This window comes from Pipistrellus kuhlii, unplaced genomic scaffold (assembly GCF_014108245.1).
Source record: "Pipistrellus kuhlii isolate mPipKuh1 unplaced genomic scaffold, mPipKuh1.p scaffold_m20_p_131, whole genome shotgun sequence".
NCBI classification, from domain to species: domain Eukaryota; kingdom Metazoa; phylum Chordata; class Mammalia; order Chiroptera; family Vespertilionidae; genus Pipistrellus; species Pipistrellus kuhlii.
Genome location: NW_023425440.1, coordinates 307,451 through 323,933, shown reverse-complemented (window position 1 = coordinate 323,933; position 16,483 = coordinate 307,451). Strand labels below are relative to the sequence as shown.

At 44.2% G+C, this 16,483-nt stretch overlaps 2 protein-coding genes across 2 annotated transcripts in view; both read right to left on the bottom strand.

The window, feature by feature from the left end:
* Positions 1-16,483, bottom strand: part of LOC123652268 (P antigen family member 2-like) — a 62,248-nt gene that overhangs the window by 18,357 nt on the left and 27,408 nt on the right. The gene's annotated exons all lie outside the window — the stretch shown is intronic.
* On the bottom strand, positions 12,766-15,474 carry LOC118717934 (protein argonaute-2-like). The gene has a single exon (XM_036436190.2). It carries the CDS (start codon positions 15,376-15,378, stop codon positions 12,796-12,798), a length of 2,583 nt encoding a protein of 860 aa, XP_036292083.1. The 5' UTR covers positions 15,379-15,474; the 3' UTR covers positions 12,766-12,795.

Below are 16,483 nucleotides of genomic sequence, written 5' to 3'. Positions count from 1 at the left end.
AACTGTGCAGCTCTGTGCATGCGCAGCAGTGGGCGTGGTCTGAAATGCACATGCGCAGGTATGAGAATACAGGTCGATTTGGTCCCTCATACAAGAGTTGAGGTTTCCCTGCCAAGGCCACAAAGCATTGTAATCTCTAGGTCAGCCCTGGTCAACAAAACGGCTCGAATCATTTCCCTACTGGGAATCATACTTACTCTTTCAGTAACATTGTGGATAGACAGGGTATATTTAACCTCCATGGAGAATATGTTTCATAAACAGGGCCCTGACAAAAACGTATTTTAATAATATATTTACAGGTATACTTTGACGAAACAGTGCCTTCTGATTTTGGGATTTGTGACATACATAAAGGAATTCGCTCACTTTTATAAATTAAATACATTAACCTCCCCTGCTCTCCCATTTTCTTAACTTCTCTGCTTGTGTTACCATGCATGCATCTCTAGATGGTAACCGTTTCTCTGAACATACCTGTGGTCACTCGGTCAGTGTATGGTTTCACAATATCCTTAGATAACGGTGCTAGCATTTAGGCTCAGTCCTCGATCACTTGCTGTGAAGCAGTACTGCATCCTGTACTCCACTTCCCAATCATCAGAGCAACAACTTGGTAATCAAAGGTCACTTACAGCCTATCACTACAACAACCGTTTTTCTGTATACAATTTTAGAAATTTTTACATTGAAAAACAAGGAGGATTTCTAACTTAGAACTTGAATCCCTAAGCTGCTTAGAATGGGATTCAATGACAAATGTTGTGTACACTCTGTTCCAACTTAACTGTGAGGATTGAATTAGGTGATACATGTATGGAACCCAGCTCAGAGAGGTGATAATGAGTAGTATATGCTCTATAAATGTAACTTCTTATTCCGATTATGAAAGATCACAATAAATGGAGAAGTTGTTACAAGTACATAGCTGAGCATATGGTCAGGTCATTCATTACCATGTAGGAGATTGAAATTATCCAGGCACGTTAATAGACCCATGACTTGTACCTTACGGGGTGTACAAAAATGAACGAGGCCTGCGGCCCACCAGCTGTGAGTTTGACATGCTTGGCAAGTTTGATATCAGCATACAACCAGGAGTGGGTAGCTTTCAAGTGACAGCATCATTAGTGGTGTCTACCATGGAAGATGAGCATCTCACAAAAGCTGAAGTGATGGGCACTTTGAAGCATCCCGTTCTGCTCCTCTGTTGTAAGTAGGCTCTGATGCTGAAAAATGAGATGCCACTCAGGTAGAGCTGATCATGGCAAAGCCTATTGCTCCACTGTTCTCTGCATTGAGGAGACTTGCATTCCAGAGAACAGAAGATTTTTTACATTTCAGTTCATTTTAAGAAGCTAGTGTCCTTTGTACCAAAGTCCAAGAGAGTACACGAAATAAAATGGCCTAATGTTGTTCATGAGGTCCTTCACACACATCCTAACCAAAGTATTAAGATGTAGTTTATTCAGAAGAATAATATATCATGACCAGCCCTCCTCCCTCCAAGAAATACAAGATTTTTAAAACTTGGAATGTTATCTATATAACTCACCATATTAACAGATTAACGGAAGGAAAATTCCTATGACTACTTCAATAAATGCACAAGTGTCTGATGGAAGTCCACAAATACTCAAGATTAAAATTCTTACCAGATTTGGATTGGAATGGAACTTCCTTAGTTCACAGTGAACATGGTAAAATGTTTAAAAAATTTTGTATTTCCTATCAAGAATAAGATAGCTTTGACAATCTAATCCCAATTTTATCAGCATTGTCCTGGGTGGGTCAGTTGTAAAAAGAGAAAAGAAAACAATGAAATATTTTAAAAAATAACCACCAGAGGATTTTCCTTAAATTGTTCTTTTTAACGGCATGGAAAGGTGGGAAACAGGTCAGGGGTAGGAGAGAGAGAGTGAGCGGGGGGGGGGGGGGTGGGGGGGGGGGGGGGGGGGAAATATTGAGAGAGAAATTGAGATTGACTTCTCTCATGTGACAAAACTGGAGCAAGGGATAGAACGTACAGTCTGGTAAGTACCCTGGATGGGTAATTGATACCAAGACCCATAAATCTATGTACCGATACTGTGCCTACTGAGCTAAACCAGCAAGGTAGTATACAGTTTTTAAAAATCCACATCTGAGGTTATTTTTTAGTTTATTTTTAGAGAGATTGCAAGAGAGAGGGAAAGACAGAGAGGAATATCAATGTGGAGAAATACATCGATTGGTTGCCTCCTGCAAGAAACCTGACTAGAGCCCAGCTGGGGAGGAGACTGCAATTGAGGTATGAGCCTTGATTGAAATCAAACCTGGGACCCTTTGTCCACAGGCAGTTGCTCTATGCAATGGCTAGGGCCTAGGTAGCATAAATTTTGAAATACTAAACAAAAAATATCTGTCAGCATTAAAAAGTAATTGGATTGTGCCTTATGAAACTTAGAAGCTATCTAGATATAACCTTTTAGAAATAATAAACATCCATAGAAAGCTGCTGGAAAGAATACCAATGTACAAATACATTGAGTGGCCAGATTACTATGATCTCTGAACACATTATAATCTGGCCACTAAGTGTATAACTTATACAATTATAGGTTAATATGGGGGAGACATCCAAGGTGGTGATGTAGGTAAATATCTAAACTGCTGGTGTGCACAACAATTTCAAAACTACCAGTAAAAGACAAAACGTCTATCACCCAGAACCACGTCAAAGCTAGCTGAGTGGAAGTTCTATAAACAGAAGGAAAGAAAAGAATATTCAGGGCACAAGCGCTGAAAAGCTGGCGTAAAGGAATCCTGCGCCATCCTGGCTGGTGGCGGATCCTGGCTGGTGGCAGGTATTGCTTTCTTCAACCCGAACGGAAACAAGCTCCCGTTTTCTCTGAAATCCAGTTCCTGGGAGACTGTAGGAACCCAAACTACTAGGGGAGAAGCTGGACTGTCTGCCATTGGGTCAGACAGTGAGTGTGGCTTGCTTGCAGAGCTGTGCACAGGAATAATTGCTTACTGCGCTGGAGTGCCGGCCACGGGCTCATGGTAGGAAGCATGGGGACTGTGGGCTGGCAGCCTTCGCTGTTTTCCAAGCATTAGTCTGTTGATGCCCTGAGACCCCACCCTGCACAACCTATAAAGCCCACCCAAGCTCCAAGCATCGGCTTTTGCATATGAATGGTCTTCCCTTTCACAGCTTAACCTAGCAAACTTGCAACCAGGTTCAGACAGCTCCAAAGTCTCAAAGCCCCAACCAGGGAGGAGAGGACTGTGGTTTTTGCTGTAACTCTTGGAAGGCGGCCTAAGACAGTAACTGTCCTGTACTCCATTAGATATCCAGAAGTTGTTGTACCTAGTGGTCAGTGTGAGACACCAGATTTCAACTCCTCACATCCATAATTGACACATTTTGGAGGTGGACTCATTGAGCACCAAAGCCCCACTGAAACAAGGCCCTCACCATAAGCATGTCTCCAGCGCAGCAGTTCTTCCATCATAGACATAGTGGATCCTCACAGCCAATTGGCCTGGAGGTCAATTCCTCCCTTTGTACCAACAGCAATCAAGGCTTAACTACACCAAGACTTTGCACTCAGTCCACAAAGGGGTGTACCAAGAACGACCACATCGGATGATTAGGGAAGCTGAGCTACGGGCCCCTTTAGGTCACCTACCCCACAAATCACTTAAACAACAAAGGGAAGTAGCCAAAATGCAGAAACTGCAGAAACACAGAAACATGTCACGGATGAAAGAAATGGAAGAAAGCAAACTACTGGGCAACACAGAGTTCAAAACCACATTTATAAGGTTACTCAAGAACCTTTTAAAAACCGCTGAGAAACTTTAAGAGACCTTCAAGGAACTTAATGAGAATGCCAAAAAAATGGAAAAGGACCAGTCAGAAATTAAGCATACACTATCTGAAATAAAGAATATACAGAAACTCAACTATAGATCAACGTATCCCAAGAATCAAACCAAAGTTCTGGAATATGAGGAAACAAAAAACACCCAACCAGAAAAAACAAAAACAAAAAAACACCAGAAAAGAATTCCAAAATATGAAGATAGTGTAAGGAGCCTCTGGGACAACTTTAAGCGTACCAACATCCGAATTCTTGGGGTGCTAGAAGAAGAGAGAGGAAAATACTGAAAACCTAGTAGAAGAAAAAATGACAGAAAAATTCCCTCTTTGGAGAAAGTATTAGACTTGAAAGCAGGAAGAGAAAAAGAGTTAGTTACCTACAATGAGTACCTATAGGACTGTCAGCTGATTTCTCAACAGAAAATATGCAGGCCACAGGGGAGTGGCAAGAAATATTTAAAGTTTTGAATATTAAGAATCTATAACCAAGATTACTCTACCCAGCAAAGCTATCATTCAGAATTGAAGGTCAGATAAAGAGCTTCACAGACAAGAAAAAGCTAAAGGAGTTCATCACCACTAAACCAGTATTATATGAAATGCTGAAGGGTATTCTTTAAGAAGAGGAAGAAGAAGAAAAAGGTAAAGATGGAAATTATGAATAACAAAAATACACCAAATATATACCTACACACAAGTGAATCTAAAAATAAAGTGAATAAAAAATCTGAGGGACAGAATAAACTGGTGAATATAACATAACCAGGGGCATAGAATGGGAGTGGATTGATAATTCTCAAGGGGCTAGGGGGCAAGGGAGGTACGGGAAGGGATTGCACAAAATCATACACCTATGGAAGAGGACAGTAGGGGAGAGGTAAGGAAAGAGGGTGGGGTGGCAAGTGGGTAGAAGTGAGCTATGGGGTAAAAAAGGAGAAACAATTGTAATAATCTGAGCAATAAAGATTTATTAAAATAAAAAACATAATAAAATGTCCATACTACATAAAGACATCTATACATGCAACCTAATTCCTATCAGAACACCAATGTAACATTTCTAGAACAAATATTTCAAAGAATTATATGGAACCACAACAGATTCTAAATAGTCACAGCAATTTTAAGGAGAAATATGGAGTTGTCATCCTGTCTGATATCATACTGCAAAGCCATAGCACTCAAAACAGCGTGGTCTTGCATAAAAATAGATACATAAAGGCTGTCCCCACAAATGCATACCCACACTTTGAATAATTATAAAGGCAGTGTTTGTTTAACTAGATTGCACTTACATTAAACAGAATTCGCTGTCAAAGTGTGCATACAGTTTTTGGTATACCTTCTAGATGAATGCAAAAAAATAAATAAATAAAAATAAAGGGCCCAAAAGTATTATTTTTAAAACTTACAGTTTAGTTTGAGTTTGAAAACACATTAAAAACAGGACCCAGGGTCAGTAAGTGCAAGTGCACAGGCTTTCCTGTGATACCAAATAGATGGGCTAGCTAAGCCACCTAGGTCATGGCCATGCTGCCTGCCATCACCTCAAGCAGGTGAGAAAAGACGACGTTTGCTGTCACAATGGCTTCCCATGACGAAGACATTCAGGAAAATACTGCTTAAACCACACTGAGTGAGCACTGCTTTGCCCGCTCCGGGGATCAGCCCATTTCCCTCGTCAATCCAGCTGGAGCGCACAGGAGGGCTCCGGGCCGCCATGCCGCCTGTGCTGCTTGGCACTGTCAGGAGGCACAGGGACCAGGTGCCATCCAGAGGCTGTGCCTGTGTCTCCCTCGGGACTCTGCTGGGGGCGCTGCACACCTCGGGAGGGGGCGCAGCTCCATGCCTCAGCGGGGCAGGCCCTCAGCATGGCCGTGTCTAGGCCATTCCTTTGCAGCCCGCCGCCCGCCCCTCCCCCCTTCCCTCCCCCCTTCCCAGCGCCCCAGGAGGACCGTGGATTGTGTTCTGTGGGCCGTTCCAGGTCCCTCCAGAGCCCAGACACCCGAAATACTGTCCCCCAAACCCTTTACCTGCCCCCTGCCCTGGTGGGCGAACCCCCCCTCCTAGTCCGGGTCACGCCAGGACTTCCAGGGCCATGGCGGCCATGATGCCTGAGAGGACAGAGGCGCTGCCCTCGAGGCCCTTCCTCCTAGGAGGCCACAGACCCCGCAGCTCCGCCCCCACCCAAACCCGCTGGCCGCCTCCTCACACTCTGCCATATTATCACCCCGGAGGGCAGCTCTGTGGACCTACCAGGTGAATGTGAACCAGCGAGAAGGAATCAAAATGGAAGGAACACGGCCGCCTGCTGTTAAGTTCTCCTCAAGGAACTCGGACAGCAAAGCGCAGGCGCAGCAACTGTCTTGGGTGAAAGGCGCATGTGCGGAAGTGGCCTTATATGGAAATGAACAGTCTGAATTCTGCAGCTCTGGGCATGTGCAGCAAGCAGTGAGTGTGCTCTGAAATGCGCATGAGCATGTGCAGATATGGTCCTGTGCAGGTATGAGCATATGGACTGATTTGGGCCCCTCATACAAGAGTTGAGTTTTCCCTGTCAAGTTCACAGAGCATTGCAATCTGTAGGTCAGCCCTGGTCAAGAAAACGGCTCTAAGTGTGGTTTTTCCCTTCTCCCAATAATTCTCATTCTTTCTGATACTTCGTGAACAGACACGGTGTAATCTTAATATAGAAGTGTCTCAAAAACATGGCCGTGACGGAAACGTATTTTAATACCATGTTTACACATATACTTTGACGAATCACTGCCTTCTGACAAAGGCGCTGACCTCGAGGCCCTTCCTCCTAGGAGGCCACAGAACCCACAGCCCTGCCCGCTCCATAACCCGCGGACCTTTTCTCACTCTCACATATTTAAAGTTCGGGACTCAAGTGCCAGAAAAAAAAAAAATTGAGATGGAAGGAATACAGCAGCTTATCGCCCAGTTCTCTTCCCCAAACTCGGACAGCAAGGCGCATGTGTAGCAACTGATATGGGTTGAATTGCTTGTGTAAGGGGGAGTCGGACTGAAAGTTAGGGAATGTGCAGCTAGCTAGGGGCATGCACAGCTAGCGAGGGGCATACAAAGCTGGCGAGGGGCATGTGCAGCTGGCAAGGGGCATCCTGATCTAGCTTGGGGCATGCGCAGCTGGCGAGGGTCATGCGCAGCTGACGAGGGGCATGCGCAGCTGGCTAGGGGTGTGCACAGCTGGCGAGGGGCATGCTCAGCTGGCGAGGGGCATGCTCAGCTGGGGAGGGGCATGCGCAGCTGTCTAGGGGCATGCGCAGCTGGCTGGGGAAAGGTGACCAGACGTCCCGCTTTTGGCGAGACAGTCGTGATTTTTAATAATCTGTCCTGCATCCCGGGGTGTTTTAAAAAAGTCCGGATTTTTTGAAAGAATGCACGAAAAGCTAAGGAATGACAGAACAGGAAGGTGATAGATGGTTTTCGGCGGACATGTGGCTAGTTAGCCAGGATATGAGTTTTATATTATTTTTGTTAATTTTATAATCCTAAACTTTTTAAAAAAATATATTTTATTGGTATTTTACAGAGAGGAGGAGAGAGGGATAGAGAGCTAGAAACGTCAATGAGACAGAAACATCGACCAGCTGCCCCTGGTCGATGTGGCCCGCCCCGAAGGAGGATGTGCCCGCAACCAATGTACATGCCCTTGACCGGAATCGAACCTGGGACCCTTCAGTCCGCAGACTGACGCTCTACCACTGAACCAAACCGGTTTCGGTTATAATCCTAAACTTTAATAATAACAAATAATTGTTGAGAACTGATTATTGAGAACTGCTTATCAAAGTTCGCATTGTTGATCAGTTGTTAGAATTCGACCACCATTGTTTGGACTTAATGAACTATGGCATTTTTGGGGATTGGCAACGATGAAAACATTTTGTTACTGTCTCTCAGACGATACACACACATTGTACTGCATGCTAGTAAGCTAAACAAGTGATGTCATTACAAATCAGCTATTCAGATAATTTAGGTAATTCATTTATTTCATAAATACATAAATTTTCTTTAATTTAGCAGACAGTACTCATATTATTTATATTTTATAGTGGCAGCAAAAAGTCTAGCGCCGGCCTTGAAAGTGACACTTATGACTATACATAATTTTTTAAATTTATTATATTTGTAAATTGTACTTATGTTGAAAATTTTAAAAATATATTACAATACTATTTTTGTGTTCTATGAATATTTTTGTTGCTCCATATAGACCAATTTTTTAATCAAGAATCCGTCAATGGTGTCCCGCTTTACCAATGTTAAAATCTGGTCACCTTAGGCTAGGGCCAAGCGAAGATGGCGAGGGGCAAGCGTAGCTGGCGAAGGGCATGTGCAGCTGGCGAGGAACATGTGCAGCTGGTGAGGGGCATGCGCAGCTAGCTAAGGGCATGTTCAGCTAGCTAGGGGCATGCGCAGCTAGCTAAGGGGCATATGCGACTTGAATTCCTGGGACAGGAGTTGAGGTTTTCCTTCCAAGGCCACAGAACACTGAAATCACTAGGTCAGACCTGGACAAGAAAGCGGGATTGAACTGTGGTTTTTCCCTACCCTTAATTATTCTTATGCTTTCAGATACTTTGTGGGTAGACACATTAAGTTTAATCTTCATGGAAAATGTATCTCAAAAATATGACCATGACCAAATATATTTTAATACCCTGTTTACACGTATACTTTGACGAATCACTGCCTTCTGAATCTGGGATTTGTGTCATGCACACAACGAATTCACTCACTTCCATAAATTACATACATTCACCCTTGTTTTTTTAAATTCTTTGCTTGTGTTACCATGCATACATCTCCAGATGGTAACCGTTTCTCTGAACATACCGGTGGTCACTCGGTCAGTGTATGGTTTACCAATACCCTTAGATAACAGTGCTACAATTTAGGCTCAGTTCTCTGTCACTTGCTGTGCAACAGTACTGCATCCTGTACTCTACTTCCCAATCATCAGACCCACAACTTGCTAAGGAAAGAACACTTACTGCCTGTCACTACTCATCATGTACAACACCCATTTTCCTTTGTACAACACTTTTTTAAGGTTTTACATTGGGAAACAAGGATTTCTAACTCAGAACTTGAATCCCCAAGTCTGCTGTGAATGGGATTCAATGACAAGTTTTGTGTACAACCTGTTCCACCTTAATTGTGAGGATTAAATTAGGTGATACATGTATGGAACCCAGCTTAGCAAAGTAGGAATGGATATGATATATTCTATAAATGCGACTGATTGTTCCCATTATGAGAAATCTCAATAAATGGTGCTATTGTTATAAGTACATAGTGAGCCACAACTTTTACTTTACTGGGTGTGTAAGTTTGGTATCAGCATAGAACCTAGAGCAGGTATCCTTTTGAACGATTGCATCATTAGAGAGATATCTCACAGGGAAGATGTGCATTCTATCGGGTCTAGTAATAATTAATGTCGTTTTAAAACATTCGTTTAAAATCTTGCTTGGCGTTGACTTGTATTGACATAACCTTCAAACACGTGGTATCTACAGAACGTGTGAAGTGCAATTAACAAGTTTTGCTTGAAAAAGTTTGTGTTTGGTTTGGTTTTTGTTGCAAAACTAGGGCTAAGAAGATGGCGGATGAAGAGCGTATTCGGCACTGCATGCTTTACGAGTTCCAATTAGGAAGAAAAGCAAGTGAGGCTGCAAAAAACATCTGTAGTGCTCTTGGTCAAGATGCAGTTAGCGCCAGAAAATGCCAGCGTTGGTTTGAGAAATTTCGCGAGGGAAATTTTTCGTTAGATGACAAGAGTGGTCGAGGCCGTGTGTCCAATTTTGATCAAGAAGCTCTTCAAGCTCTTTTGGTGCAAAATCCTCAAATTACCCAACAAGAGCTTGCGACAACTTTAAATTGTTCACAAAAAACAATTTCCAATCAATTGCGTGCACTTGGCAAAGTCCAAAAGTTTGGAAAATGGGTTCCTCATGAGTTGACCGACAACAACCGTAATCAAAGAGTCACAATTTGCAGTTCGCTCCTCTCTCGTCAAAACCGTTTGCCGTTTTTAGAGCAAATTGTTACCGGAAATGAAGAATGGGTGCTGTATGTTAATTTGAAAAGGCGGCCTCAATGGTTGGACAAAAATGAGGCTCCGCAGCCCATGCCAAAACCTGACTTGCATGCGAAAAAAGTGATGTTGTGTGTTTGGTGGAATTTTAAAGGAATTCTTCATTATGAACTTTTACCATCTAACCAAACCATTACAAGTGCAGTGTATAGTGCCCAATTGGAAAGGTTAGCCCAAGCTTTAAGAGAAAAAGAACCCACGCTGATTAATCGGAAGGGCGTAATTCTTCACCACGATAACGCACGACCGCATACTGCAAGAATCACTGCTGAAAAACTGCGCCAGTTGGAATGGGAAGTTCTCCCTCAACCTGCATATTCTCCTGATATTGCCCCTTCCGATTACCATTTGTTTCATTCTTTGCAAAACTTTCTTCTTGGAAAAAAATTTAATAATGAAGAATGCCTCAAAAATGCATTGACCGAATTTTTTGCATCAAAATCACAAGAATTTTACAACAGAGGGATTAAAATGCTTCCTGAGCGTTGGGCACAAGTAGTAGAAAACAACGGCAACTATATTGTTGATTAAATTTTGTTGTATTGTTTAAATAAATTCGATTTAAAAAAGGTATTAGAAAACGACATTAATTATTACTAGACCTAATACAAAGGTGGATGAGATGGGCACCCGAACCATCCCCTTCTGCCTCTCCCCTGAAAGTAGGCTCTGATACTAAAAGTCTGAGATGCTGCCCAGATAGAGCCAATCATGACAAAGCCTATTGCTGCATTTCTCCTCGCCTTGTGGAGAACTGTGTTTCATGGAACAGAAGAAGAGTTTTTACCTATCAATTCCTTTCATGCAGTTAGTGTACATCAAATAAAATATGGGCTAATGTCGCTCACGTGGTCATTCATAAACAACCTAAACAAAGTATCAAGACAGAGATTATTCACATGAATAAAATAACATGACCAAGCACTCTTCCTTTGAAGTAATACAAGATTTTATTAACCATAGGAACTTAAATATGTAACTCACCATATTAACAGATTAATGGAAGTAGTAATCCTATGATCACTTCAACAAATACACAAATTTCTGATAGAGGTCAACATATATTCAAAAATTCTTAACAGACTGAGATGGGAATGGAAGCTCCTTTACTCCACAGTGAACATGGTGAAATGTTAAAAATTTCCTATTTCCTATTAGGAATAAGACAAGTTTGGCAAACGAATCCCAATTCTATTAACATTTTATTGCGTGGCTCAATCTGTTGCTATAAAATGAGAGAAGGAAATAAATGCATATTTAAAAAAATTCTCACCTGAGGATATTCTATCCATTATTTTTTTAGAGACAGTGGAAGGAGGATAAGGGAGAAGGGAGAGAAGGAGGGAGGGAAGGAAAGAAAAAGAGAGATGGAGGGGGGGAGGAGGGGAGGGAAGAGAGGAAGGAGAGAGAGGAAAAAATAGCCTTATGTGATAGACGCATTGATTGACTGCCTCCCACACATGACCAGACTGGGGAAGGGGATAGAACCTGCAATCTGGTAACTATTATACTCTTGACAGGGAATTAATTCCCAAGTCCCATAAGTTTGAGGGCTGACACTCTAACCAATGAGCAAACTGACCAACAAGCATAATTTTTAAAACCACAGTAAAACATTTCTTAGCATTCAGAAATGGATTGTAAACAGTGCAACTTAGAATCTATCTAGAAAAGCCATTTGGAAACAACAATCCTATATAATAAAAGGCTAATATGGAAATCAACCCAACTGCAGAATGACCAGTCACTATGATGTTTACTGACCACCAGGGGGAAGACACTCAACATATGAGCTTCCTCTGGTAGTCAGTGCACTCCCCCAGGGGGAGTGCCACTGAGGCACAAGCCGGGCTCACAGCTGGGGAGTGCAGAAGTGGTGGTAGGAGCCTCTCCCACCTCCATGGCAGCAAAAAGGATGTCCAAATGCCAGCTCAGTTGGATATCCCCCAAGGGCTAACGGACTGTGAGAGTGCACAGGCCATGCTGAGGGACCCACCCCTGAGTTCATGAATTTCTCTAGTCATATATAACAAGGTTTCTGGAGAGAATACCAATGTACAACTCTATCTCCATAAGAAAGCTCAATTGTAGTATAAACATCAGGAAACGAAGTAATTTTCAACAGCATCAAGTGTTTGGAATATGTTTCACTAAAGATTTGCAAGATAATCCTGCAATACTTTAATGAGAGAACTTTAACAGTGTATTATAGTATCCACCATAAGAATAATCTGTGTGTCTTGAGATCATCTTCCTTTCAACGGGTGGTTTCCTTACCCTGCAAGGAAACAGAACTGGTGGGAACATTCCTTAGTCTCATTACATTTAGATGACATTAAAGGTACACAAAGGACAAAGTTTAGGTTTTATAAGACAGACTTCCATGCATACATTTTACCAATGTTGACTAAACACTTTTTCTACTGGAACTTAGAAACAAAAAGACTGTTCCAGTTCCTAGCACAGGAAATGAAATGAACCTATGAAAAGGTGGTTTTAAATAGTAATCAAAAAATGTGTAAACCTTTTTTTAGGAAACATGTGACTATTTAATGAGCAGCAGATAGATTTTGGCAAACCATGTGTCCTGCGACAGTGAGGTCTTATACAGATCTGCAGCTCAGAACCAGTGTGAAATCCAGGATGGAAGGCATTCTGAGAGAGTGGAGGATCAGCCTCGGCTGAGTCTACGATGTCTGTGGTCCAGTGCTGGCTGCCCTGGGGCTGGCGTCGGTTGGTCTGAGTGTCACTGGTCTTGTGTGAATCCGACTCCGCACACAGTTGTAAACACAACATGTTAAGCAAAGTACATGGTGCGCTGCGTGTCCTGGTGGACCTGGACTGCCTTGGCCAGCGCCTGGTGGTCCTGCCCATCATTCTGCCCGGAGGTATGGCTTCCTTCAGCACTGTCATGTTCTTTATCCACCAGGTGGTACCTGGCCCGGTAGGCCACCAGGTGAGCGTAGTATGCTGGCGCTGGGATAGACACAGCGCGCGTGCAGCGCACGTAGGTGTGACATAGCTGGTAGGTGAGGATCTGCAGCTCATCGGAAGAGAAACAATTGTCATCCCAAAGCACGTGGTAGTGGGAAGGCCTGCTTATTCCCTGGATGCCAGTGTGACTGCACAGGTAGAAGTCGAACTCGGTTGGGTGGGTGATCTTCGTGTCCACGGTGGTGCCTGCTGGAATGTTTCCGCTCTTCCCCACTCGCTCCTTCTTGTCTGTGCAGAAGAACCGTGCGTGGTGCCGCTTCTGCACCACGATGAATGTGATGCCTGGCTGGTAGTCCTTCTCCAGCGAGATGCAGGCCTGGCGGATGGCCAGCAGCTCGTGGTGCAGGACCTGCTGGAACTGCCCCTCGGACACACCGTCGCGGTAGAAGATGATGCGCGTGGGCTTGAAGCGTGTGGATTTGTAGAACTGGATGAGCAGCTCACGCACCATGGCCGCCAGGTCCTGGATGATCTCCTGGCGGTGCTGCTGCACTCGCACGGTGGCGCAGTAGCGGTTGGGGTGAGCGTCCATGCTGCCTACGACAGCAGTGATGGATGGCTTCTTACCGTCCCCTGCAGCAGGGTGCGTGACATCAGCCCCCATGAAGATGACTGGCTGCTGGAATACAGGCGGCCTGCCCTGCGGCAACAGGATGTTGTTCACGCCCCCCAGCTTGGCGTTGATCTTGAGGCAGAGGTTGGACAGCGTCTGGGGCGTGGTCCGCTGCACATTCTTCATCTGCACGCACTGGGTGGCCATCCCCAGCACCGTGTCCCCCACGCGTTTCACCTCGGCGTAGATGGGGGTTTTGCCCGGCAGGATAACCACCACCAGCTGCAGGCCCGTGTATGTGTTCTTTAGGTGCCGGAATATGGGCTCCACACTGTCGACGCCCTGGGAGTACTTGCAGAAGCACGGATAGCTCTGGATCGGCATCCCCGCGTCCCTCGAGATCTTTCTGAGATGCTCTGTGAAGGATCTGAGGTGGGCCTCAGTGCACTGGCGCGGGGGCGCGAAGCAGGCGATGGCCCACACCTTGATCTCAATGCCTGTGTGGAACTGCTTGTTCCTCATGTCCCAGACACCCTGCACAGGCGTGGCAATTGCTTTATTCCGGCCCCCGAATACGAGGGAGGGCGGCTGCAGAACCCGCCCGGTCAAGTCGATCATCTCATCCTTGACTGTGATCCCAAAATCCCGGACGTAGGGGTCGGTCTTAAAGTTCACACTTCTCATCAGCTTGCTAATCTCTTCCTGCCGATCAGGCGCTGACCTGGCCGTCATTCTTATCATGGCTGAGGTCTGATTGTCGGTCAGTTTCCTTACACATCTCTGTCCCGCCACGATGTTGCAGACCTCGAGGGGAAGGTAAGTGTGTTTCTGCTCCTGGCCAACGTGTAAACAGGGGAGGTGGGAGTAGCGCAGCACCAGCTTGTACCGGTCCTTGAAGTACTGGGCCACCGTACACTCCACTGTCTGCCCGTTCTCCTGCTGCAGGGGGAACGTTTGGCTGCTGGCTGGTCGCTGGGTAACGTTGCAGACGCGGTACTTCCTTTTTATCTGCCCACAGTGTGTGATCTCCACCTTTAGACCTTTGATTTCTTTGGTAAACTTGACTCTTTGGGAATCTGTCAGAGGTTTTTGTTGTTCTTCAATACTTTTAAAATCCAAAACTTCACAAATAAACTTGATGACGGGCTGCGCCTTGTAAAATGCCGTCGCGGAGACATCAATATTGAGCATCATCTTCCAAAGAGAAGGGCGGACAGACTGATGGAAGCCAAACCACACTTCTCGGCCACTGCCCAGCGGGTTGGAGCAGCCCTCGGAGGGGGTGAAGAAGGAGCGGCCCACAGGTGTGTATCTCATGGATGACAGGTGCCTCATGACCACGTCCAGGGCCTGGATAGACTCGAAGGGGATGCTGGGCAGCCGCCCCGCAAGCGCATCATGTAATGCCTGCAGGCTCACGCAGGACACCCACTTGATGGACACCTTGAAGATGCGATCTTTCCCTTCGCCTGGCAGCGAGACCTCCAGCTCCACCTTCTCCCGCCCAATAGGCAGTGGCGTGGCCGTGTAGAGGTTCTTCCTCCCATCAAACGCAGGCTTCCGGTCCCCGAAGATCTGAGTTTTAAAATGCTGGACCATGTGCTCCACAATGTCCCTGTTCACTCTCCGTGGGCATTTCTCTGGCTTGATATCCAACTGGTAGTGATAGATGTCAATTTTTGGAACGTTCATTTCAAAGAAGTTGGCCTTTAACTTGATGGTTCTCCCCAAGGTCCCGAAGTCGGGTCTGGGTGGCGGCTTGAAGACATATCCTTGGAGGGGGGGCAGCGGCGGTGCCAGAGGCACAAGAACCAGGTCGGCTCCCGAGTACATGGTGGTGCCTCCAAGGGGCTCCAGGGCAGAGGGTCGTCTGCACACACCCCACTGGCCCAGCTGCCTCGAGCTGCGAGGGAGCCTGGCTGCACGATACGCCCCCAAATGTGTGAACTTTTAAAAAAATCTGAACACCATCCAACAGAAAACCCCTAAGAAACAAAATAAATTTATAAGAAATGCTTTGATTTGAAATGCTATTCTGAATATAGGAGAGCTTAAACAGTATTGTTACATTTGTTCTTGCCTACGTGAAGTGAACAGAAAGGCCTGTACTGCCTTTGCTTCTTCCTTCTGGTGCATGAAAAGCAAAAATATTTCTTGGGCTCATTTAACCCTTTTATGCAAGTGTTTAAACAGGATAACCACGTATCCTCAATTCCATCTGTAGTCCTAGTGTAGTTATAAATAATGCTTTTTTCACACTGTATGAGTTTCAATTTGTATAATCACTTTTACAATCACATGGATTTTACGTAACATTTTTTTTATACCAAAATGTGAAGCTTTTTATAATGCCTTACCGTAAAACAGAAAAACAATCATAAACACACACACACAAATAATGAATGAATGAGTAGAGAGAGGAGGAAGCAGAGGAAAAGGAAGAATGAGAGAATAAGATACTTACAAAAGTAAAAAGACTTTGGTCTCTAAAATTCATTGCTTTCTAAATACTTTATAAAGGAATCTTTAAAAAAAAACTATGGTATATATTGAAAGAGTAAACATGGTGATTGGCTATATATGTATGCATTGTGGTATGATTATTAAGGTAAATGTATGTCACTAACCCATCCCTCAACTTCCCTAGTTAACTTTTATTTTTTGTGCTGAGAATGCTTAAGATATATATGTACTCATCAACTTTCAGGTATATAGTACCATGTCATTAATTAAAAGTAATAGCTTAGCAGGCACAATCTGAATTAATTTCTGAAAATTTCCCATGATATTTTCTATTTTTAGATATTCAGGTGTTACTGGATTATATTAGATAAAACATGCTTTCTTGTTCTATGAAGCATTCCATCCATATTTTGAAAATATTAATTTAGAGTTCAAGTATATCTTTACTTTCAATTTTATAAAATACTCAATATCT

Coding starts and splice junctions, on each gene's coding strand:
- LOC118717934 (XM_036436190.2), bottom strand. CDS start 15,378: ATGTACTCGGGAGCCGACCTGGTTCTTGTGCCTCTGGCACCGCCGCTG.